Source organism: Cornus florida, unplaced genomic scaffold, assembly GCF_030987335.1.
Source record: "Cornus florida cultivar Cherokee Brave unplaced genomic scaffold, ASM3098733v1 CherokeeBrave_3.0.0_Hap2_Chr05, whole genome shotgun sequence".
Taxonomy (NCBI): Eukaryota; Viridiplantae; Streptophyta; class Magnoliopsida; order Cornales; family Cornaceae; genus Cornus; species Cornus florida.
Window position 1 is genome coordinate 87,177,246 of NW_026775575.1, and position 9,557 is coordinate 87,186,802.

A 9,557-nucleotide genomic window follows, 5' to 3' on the forward strand; every position below is an offset into this window, starting at 1 on the left:
ATGTTGCCTAGTGGTAGGGCACTCCCCTGTGGTGTTAGGGAGTCAGGTTTGGACTCACCTGCTCCCCTGTTTTTTTTTTTTTTTCCTCGATTGGATTGATTGGTTCTGTTATTAATCATTAACCTTCCTTTTTTAAAAATCAAAACTTGTTCCTAGCAATGGGGGGTGACCATGCACCACATTTAGTCCACTACATGCCCATTTAATCCTCTTCAATAGGTATGCAATAGACAAGGTTCAATGTGAAACCTCTCTTGTACACCTCCCTGGGAATGAGGTTGCCAATGAATTTGAATGCGATAAGAGCTAGTCGTTTGGCAAAAGGAGAGAAGAAAAGCATTGTAAACACCAAATAAGAAGAAGCTGTAGACTTTCGTATATGATTACACAATGATGAGTAATTTTGGAATTTTTATCCAATTATATATCCATAATATATCATCCAAAAAATTAACCATTCATTCAAAAGCTTTATCGCCCAAAAATGGGATATAAAAAATAATAAAAAATTACTCCTCAGGTTTCAATAACATAAAACCTTTACTTTTCCATCTAATCAATGATAGCTAAAGCAAATCGTGTAAGGATCTCTTCTAAGTGGAAAAACAGTTGATTCTTGTGCTGTTTGCGTATCAACAAATGTATTTCTTTGGCCAAACTTCATTTCTATCTGAAGAACCTCTATGTTTGTGCTCCGAGCTCCAACATAAGAGTGTGACTAATATCGTTTGCTCTAGGGCCAACAAATTGAACCGGACCTGTAAAGGAAAAATAAAAATAATTAAAAAGATCAGGTATTCATCCATAATCCTCCGTATAAGATAACAATGCTTCAGAAAGTACAGAATGCATGCGTTTCCAACTGCATTATAGTTCAGCATGCATTTCCTCCGTTATCATGAAATAAAGCTACTTCCATATCCACCCTCAGTTTTGACTGATGCAAGTTAGTTTTATAGTAGTAGAGTGTTGGAAGCCTGGGATTTTACCTGGATTGATGAATTGGTTCTTTATAGCCCACTCATCCCTCATAGATGCAAATTTTTTGAAAGGTGCACCTGATATTTCACAAATGCTCGGGAAATTATTAATCATAAATTGAATAGAAACACCGGAGTACTACTGCAATGCCCAGATGAATTTACAGTACTAGCCAATACCAATTTACCATATAAAATGAACAATGTGAGATGGAGGGCTCAAACGAATATTACCATCGAGTTCCACCATTGCCTTCTTAATCACTGGCTTGAACTCTCCTGCCACAGTTTTAAACCTCTATAATGAGAAAATAATTATAATTGGGCGCAATATAAAGAAAATCAATGACAATTATGTAATTGAATTAACTGGTTTTTTCTAAGCATCCAAAATCCTACACATTGCAGCGTTCGCCTTTGCCTCATGAATCCACCACAAAGTATGATGTAGTCACTGTATTTTTGTTTTAATAAAAATACATTATTTCTGAAATTATTATTTAAGATCAAATTTATAGGAAAGGTTCTTTATTTATCTAACCTATAATGCTGATAGAACTGGCCTGTGGAGGTACAATGTGGACAAAACTGAAATTTCAAGTACACAAACTTGACCAAACTCATCCATTGCTCTTACCCCAGCACTTTTACTAATTAGCAGAAGGGGAAATGAGGCAAGATGGAGAAAGGTAATGACACTAGTTTATAGTTCATGTATCGGGCAAGAGGAACAGTAATCAAGGGGCATATTTTACAAGGAAGCCATTCAAAATGGTAGTAACAACGAAAGGGCACACAAGATCCCCACGACTGTACTTAGCCTTGCATTTACACTGACAAAGGAGGGTAAAGCATACCATGTCTTCTCTCCACATCCATTAAGGATGTCAACGCTGTTCCACCCACTGTCCATTCTTCAACTGGAGCACCCAAATTGCTCACCTGGATGGCCATTGTTATTAACAAATAAAGAAAGCTAGGATCACAAGAAGATTAACAGCAACAGAGACTGAAATGAAATATTTTTGAAAAAAAAAAGTAACAGATAAATGAAGCAAAAGATAGAAACACAAACTGAGGAAATCAGTCCAGTCTTTCCGGAGTGGAGGAGGGCCCCAGCACCAAAACCCAATGCATAGCAGTAGTTAGCATCAAAGTTTGAAGGCAAACCGCATCTACCCTCGTAACTGAAAAGTGAAATCATGTTACATAAAAACCTATACTTGGAGGAATGAGAAGTAAAGTCCACTATCTCATTTATAAAAGTCCAATCCAAAGCAGCCAGAAAAACATAGATGTTGGTTACCCAAAAAAATGGGATTGCCCTTTGAACTGCTTATTATATAAACCTTCCTGCCTCCTTTTCTCCAATTCATTTTCCACCATTTCTATAAGCATTCTTTCTGTTTCTATCTTGGCAACCTAAACATATATAGCATGTAATATATTAAAAAAAAATATTACAAGAAATAGATCAACAATTTCCAGTGGCTAGAGGCACCTATAAATGTATACAACAATAAGAAGAATGCACCCAAAAAAAAAACAATAAGAAGAGTAAATACCTGTACGTTCCCATGTGGATCTCTTTCTAGCAGCAGTTGTTTCTGAATTGCTTGGGGTAAAAAATCAAAAAGATGCTGAGACTGAAGTTTCTTTTTCCACAGTCCAGCCTCATCAATGACATCATGGGCTAGGATTTCATTAAGCTCAGCAATAAGCTGCTGCACCTGCAAATCAACAAGCCCAAACGGAAAGTAATTCCATATATCTAAAATATAACTAAAGCCCTTTAAAACCCTGCCAGCATTCTTTTTACAAGTCACAGAGATATATGTTACTTCTATATATACCTCTGGAATGAAATCAATCAGGCCTTCTGGTATAAGTACGACGCCATAATTGTATCCAAGTTTTGCACGTTTGCAGATTATATCAGTGATGTAGTCTGTGACATTTTTCAGTGTATAATTATTGGCCGCAACCTGCACCAAGATAAAATGTTTACCAAAGCTAATTTAATAATTTGGAACAGTTGATACTGGGTCATTTAAATCACAGAATTTCATGAATTTTCCATTCGGAAGTATAAAATGTATAATATCTCCCCATAGTCACCAAAGGATACTTCAGGTTTCCATCACAATGAGGTAGCAAGACCACAAAAGACTTTTTAGAATTCTCATGACAATCTCTGACCATTTTGACATATCCCGAAATAGAAATAGGAGATGAATAAAAACTTAGCAAAGGCTTTTAACTAGCCAGCTGAGTCCAGCCGGTTTTTTTACTTTAATCGTATGAAAGATATGAAAGCAGAGGTTTGCAGTTTACTGACAAGGATAATTTTCTACTCTTTTGAATCAATAATAGGTAATCGGAAATGATCTACAGCCTGCAATAAGTATATAACCTATAGGTCCACTTTACCAAATAAAGTAGCAGAACAGCTTAGTAGGTACCTCTTCTCCAATAATTGTGATGTTTGGATGAGTCTTCAAAGCACACTCCAATGTTATGTGAGAAGCTGCACGGCCCATAAGCCTTATAACTGCAATAAAAGATGATTAGGTAAACAACTTAAAAGAAAATAAAGCATGAAGCCTCTGTCGTCAAATGAAGGTATACAAATGCAGAGGCACAAAATTAGGAGAAACAACGGAATGAAAAGCCAAGGATAAAGTATATATGAGAAAATGAAATGAAATTGCTGTAAAAGATGTGATATTAATTTGGAAAAAATGTGGTGCTTGGGAATAGGGGGGTCTTTGCTAGAACAACAGTCACACTGGGAAAAAAATTAACTTACAAAACAAATGACCATTCAATATAATACCTGAAGATATAATATAATCTATCACTAGTTCATTTCTCTCAAATTTCTTATCACCGAGTGTAGTCTGGCCTTAGACTGTGTGGAAATGTGAAACAAGATTCATATATTTGTAGCCAAGCCCAAATAGTTGTAACAATGCTTCAATGAGTTAAGTTGTACCATTATTTTATTTGAGGCATTTGACAAAACTTGAATGGAATGCAAGTATATCAAGAAATTAACAATTTCACGCTCTTGCATATATCTGTGAACAACCAAAGGGTCACAATTTGATCAGTTGGTGATATATCAACAAAATGAAGTGCCAATTGAAAGTATATGACACAGCTACTCCACAAACTATTCTTTAATCCTGAAGGAAGTGAAGACAATAAACTCTAAAAGAAGCAAGGTTAAAGGGAGGTATTCAAACAATAAACAGAATATGAGAATATATAATAATGATATCTAAGGAGAAGATTGAGGGTCAAGTCCCCATAGGGGCATTGTGGATGTGTGGGTGTGTTTCTTTCCAATGGAAAAAAAAATGGTTGGTTTCTAAGGAAAAACGACAAAAAGAAAAAGTAAGGATTTAATAAAGGTAACTAGAACCTTTTGTTATTACTGAAATACTGCTTACTTCTATTGTTGTCTATCTAAGACAATGCGTTAGTTACTATGCAAAACAAAATCACTGCACGGTTCGAAGGTCATGAAGGCAGATAACACCCTCATCTAATATACGCTCTACTTATTGCACTCACAGTGATAGTATTTTCCAGTTGAACGACAATCTGTCATGACATTTCCAATAACTTCTGCATATATCTGCATATCAGATCAAGGGCAGAACAGTATTAAAAGCTTGACAGCAGTAGTATGATGTCAATTTAAAAATTGTACAATTCTGTCATACACGATCTCGCAATAATTGATTATGAAACTAAATCCACAGATGAATGATAATGGCTAGATTAAAAGCAAAAGAAACTAAAAAGTGCTCTTAAAAGCAAATTACAGAATTATGAAAAAGATAATATCTTTGCAAGCAGAAACTGCTACATAAGAACTCAACCATCAACTGAGTCTGCAGTACACAAAAAAATTGAAGGAAAATCCCCGCAGTACACATACACCAACATCAAAACACAACCACAAAGAGAGCTGCATACGAATTCAACCATATTTACAGTTAATAAGTTTGATAGCTGAATACTTGATAAAATAACTGAATGTGTAGACTGCATAAAAAATAAAAATAAAACACACACACACAGACAAGGAGAAAAAAGTGAATGAAATCTGGGGGCTTTGATTAAATAGTTCCAAAATGAAACCTGTGGACTTATTCATATCATACTGAGGTGGCCATCTGCATTTCATCACATTTATTAATAACAAATTTCGGTTTTATTCGCTGGAGTCTCTGTATACAATCATTTTTTCCTAATTCAGAAAAAAATTAAGGCAAGAAAGGTATTGAGAATCTATAAAGCCGTAGTGGCAAAGCAACTCAAAGATATCTTGAAGAGATCTCCCAAGTAGACACAATGAGTTGGATAGAGTCCAGTGCTATTTGCTGTTGTCTTCCAGGTTACAAAATTGTCGCAGTATATATGCCAGTGCCCCAAAAGAGAATGGTGAAAGAATAAATAAATAAAAAGAAAGATGGGAAAATATGTGATTGGAAACATGATCATCATTTTAACACCGGAAGAATCTTTCAGAGGTGAAGCCTTTTCAAGACTATTGAAACCTAAATAAGTTCTGATTGTTTTTTCTCCAAATTTAGTAACTTTCTCAACTTCCGTTTCCACATATATTTATGAGTTCATAACAGTAATTAGATAAACATTCATAAAAGTATAGTCAACGGCTCTTGCCAGATTATTTGTAGGTACCCTTGCTGTCCAAAGGAGGGATATGGTTTTTTTCTTTTTTAAATCAGTTTTGGACTATGTATCATTCAAACCAACATTTGCCTTAGGTCGCTGCTTCAGAATTCTGTCTACATGGAACTGTTATTAATTATGTGAAATTATGTTAGGATGAACATCTATGAGTAGGCATTGCAATGCCCTAAATGAAAATTTGCACAGATGGTTGCATCTTGCAACGAAACCAAGTGCATAAAAGACACGGAACACAAGTTTGGATTGCATTCATGGAGGGAAAATGTTGGTTCTCCATCTACAAGTCTACTATAAAAAACTAGAAAAGAACCAGACATCAATACAAGCTAAAAGAGAAAAATTAAGCAAAAATAGTAATTACCTTGCATGCAGTATCAAATCCAAAACTTATGGGAACCTCCTTGCATTTCAAGTCACCATCAATGGTTTTTGGACACCCAATGACCCGAGTTTTCATATTTTTACCCCTATAACACACAAGATAAACAAAATTGCTTCAAGCTATATAAACGAACACCAACATAATGATTACAGCATGGTTACATAGATAGCACATCATTGCTCCACAGAGATATAAATTATACCTAAAGTTCTCAGCGAGAAGGCAAGCATTGGTGTTTGAGTCATCTCCACCAATGAAAACAAGCCCATCTAAATCAAGCTTCAATACCGTCTCTTCAGCTTGCTTAAACTGAAAGGCATGAGCATACAAAATCAACAACTACATTTCGAAAAATTTAGCTTAGAAGAGGACAAATTATGCAGATATCAATTACGAGACAAACCATAATCACAAAAGGGCAAAAAATGAAAAGAAAAGGAAAATGATGCATGTGAAAACGATAAAAATCACCTGTTTAGGGGTTTCAATCTTGTCTCTGCCACTACATATCATATCAAAGCCACCCTGTCAACAGAGTCAAAATATAAATCATAATATATAGAAAAAAAATATGCTGCAAAAAGAAGTCTTCAAAATAAATTTAAAATAAGCGATGTGCACATGAGGTACTCAATATATCTAACCATGGAAATATTAAAACCTTAGCGGTTATCTGGCAAATTCGGCAATTTAAATGGTGATGAGAAAGTAATACATCCCATTTTATTACAAAAAAAAAAAAAAAAAAAATGACCTATGTAATTTTTCTAACAATTAAATTTAAACTATGACATGTATATTCATTAACAGGGATGTAATCCCCTGCTCTCGCAGCTCACTAGTACAGATTTTTGTGATGTACCAGCATAAGTTATTTTACAAAATTATTGCAGAAAAAAATCATCTCCACAAACAGTACATGAGTTTCATTGAATGGAACCAAACAGAACCTAAAGCCTCACCTGATTTCTGTAAGGATAGATAACATCTGTTGTCAACTCAACATATTTACACTTCATGATCCCAGCCGGACCGCCCCTAAACCCATATAATTTACTACCCCTTGTTCGAGCCTGTAAGTAATCTACAAAGCAAATCAAGATCAAAAAGTTTATACATACACATATATATATTACACGCATCAAATACATCACTGTGGGAGAACAGTCAAAACAAGAGCCTTACCAAAAATTCCCGAAATCACGTTGTGACCACCAGGGGCCTGTCCTCCGGAGAGCAGTACACCAATCCTCAAACTCCGATCCGGCGAGGCCTCCGTCGAACCACAAGGCACGAGCATTGCCGGCGGTTGTCCAAATAAATTGGGAAAAAGCTTAGCGATTTCATCTACAAGTAGATCAAAACCTTGTGAATATAAATCGCATCAGTGTGTGTGAATTGTGATCGCAAGAGTCCCGTGCGTTGCCTTACCTGGACTTCCGGCGGAGGAGCTTGGTGAACCGTCGACTATTTTGAATGAGTTCTTGAGGACGGAAGGGAGAGGGAGTACGAATTGGAGGCGGCTCCTCTGGACTTCACTGCAAGTTGAAGAGAGAAGGCCTGGTGTCGACCTTGTGGATGACTTTCCGGCGGTGGTGAAACCGTTGGCAACGGCGGCGGAGGGCATGATTGAAGTGGAGAAAACCGGTAATTGGAAATATATTAATATATGTAATATACTTTGTGTGTATTAAGAGAGAGAATGTATGAGAGACCGAGAGGAATTGCACTGTGATTGTTTCAAGACGCAGAGTTCGTTAAGTACTTAGGGCACAAACGTCATTGTGGTCTCCGTCCGGCGGAAAGAAATGGCGGGACTATTGAACGGTTCAGATTTTGATGAGGGACGGGTGATTGTAATCAGACGACGTCGTCAGTTTGGGCTGTGTAGCCTGTGCTCCTCCCCCAATTCTCTTTGGATATTTATATATTTATTTTGGTTGACATCATGGTGCCGACCTCAAAAACCACTCAATAATTTATTACCGCTCTTATTTCACATGCATTGCATTGGTAATTCTATATGCATCAAATAATTACCTAAATTTTTTTTTTATATATATATAATAAAACAGCATGGACACATAAATATATCAAATGATCTAGAATTATCGTACATAGGCCTATTTGATTGTGGCACATGTTATGGTTGATTTTATGTGCTTTCCTTTCAACTCGTTTCCTGGTTTTAATTCATAGTAATTTATATGAATAGAACCATTACTTCAAAAAGAATGAACCTGTAGTTGAAACTTTATTATAAAAGTCCTTATTAGTGCTCTAGGTCTAAGTTATTATGTTAGAACAAGACTATTCTTTAAAATGGATTCTAGAACTTAAACAGAGTACTTACCCACCCAAATAAAGACACGTATTAGGTTTTTTTTGTTTGTGGAGATACTTTAGTAATTTGAATTGTCATAAATTTGACAATACTTTTTGGACAGAAAGGAAGGTTGTAGGGTTAATGTTGTTGGCATAAAGTCTCCCTTCTTGTTATTGACTTAACCCACAGTGTTCAACTTTTATGACTTCAAGATCATTTGTTGTGTTTAATTTCTAATACATTGTGCCGGAAGATCTTGTGGTTTTAGGACATAAAGAGCGCGTGCATTACAAAATAAGCAAAATTGTAAAAATTTTACTTGATGGCGGCATTAACAAGAATTATAAAATTAGTTTTATAAATCAATATGGTAGATTACTCAAATTTGAAAATAATAATAAATAAAAGAAAGAAAATAATAACGCACTTCCAAAAAGAAAAAAATCGCAATCAATCTTCAAGTCCTTTGTGTTTATTCTTAAAATTAAATTGTAACTTAACCGTTATAATTAAGAACTTTCTGTTTCTGTATATTGTACAAAATAAGATTATTTTTGGACATTTATTTTAGATCTATTTGATACACATTAGCCCGTAACTTGGGTCCCAAGTATTGTTTTTTATTTTTTTCATTTATTATGCGGAAGTAATAATAGACACACCCATTCTATTGGTACACATTAGCACGTAACTTGGGTCCCGAGTTTTGTTCATTATCTTTTCATTTATTATAAGGAAGTAATAGTAGACCCACCTTTTTTGAAAAAAAAAATCATCTCGATTTACTCTCTCACTCACTGGATTGGTCCAGTGAGGGGGTAAAATGAGTTATTTTTGTATTTACGAAGTTATTAATTTGTATTTAACAAGTTATTAATTTATACATACAGCTTTTATAATATATATATATAATATATATATATATTATAAAAGCTGTATGTATAAATTAATAACTTGTTAAATACAAATTAATAACTTCGTAAATACAAAAATAACTCATTATATATATATATTATAAAAGCTATATGTATAAATTAATAACTTGTTAAATACAAATTAATAACTTCGTAAATACAAAAATAACTCATTTTATATATATATATTGCAATATTTGATGAATTTAATTTTCACTCTATAGGTC

The 9,557-nt window shown here is 34.7% G+C and overlaps 1 protein-coding gene across 1 annotated transcript; it reads right to left on the reverse strand.

The window, feature by feature from the left end:
* Positions 1–353: 353 nt before the first annotated feature.
* LOC132307397 (pyrophosphate--fructose 6-phosphate 1-phosphotransferase subunit beta-like) lies at positions 354–8,000 on the reverse strand. Its single transcript, XM_059805131.1, has 16 exons — positions 7,522–8,000; positions 7,276–7,437; positions 7,053–7,174; positions 6,562–6,615; positions 6,293–6,399; positions 6,070–6,175; positions 4,560–4,623; positions 3,443–3,531; positions 2,834–2,965; positions 2,546–2,710; positions 2,287–2,402; positions 2,056–2,167; positions 1,838–1,922; positions 1,215–1,259; positions 990–1,058; positions 354–758 (listed from the first exon to the last, which is right to left on the reverse strand). Exons 1-16 carry the CDS (start codon positions 7,715–7,717, stop codon positions 682–684), a joined length of 1,701 nt encoding a protein of 566 aa, XP_059661114.1. The 5' UTR covers positions 7,718–8,000; the 3' UTR covers positions 354–681.
* Positions 8,001–9,557: the final 1,557 nt, after the last annotated feature.

What these genes read in the sequence shown, in the direction of transcription:
- LOC132307397 (XM_059805131.1), bottom strand. Translation starts at nt 7,717, where the DNA reads ATGCCCTCCGCCGCCGTTGCCAACGGTTTCACCACCGCCGGAAAGTCA. An exon ending in ATCCACATGGGAACGTACAG is followed by an intron (nt 2,403 to 2,545) that starts GTATTTACTCTT and finishes ATATATGTTTAG; the next exon opens with GTTGCCAAGATAGAAACAGA. An exon ending in GGGCAATCCCATTTTTTTGG is followed by an intron (nt 2,168 to 2,286) that starts GTAACCAACATC and finishes TTCACTTTTCAG; the next exon opens with TTACGAGGGTAGATGCGGTT.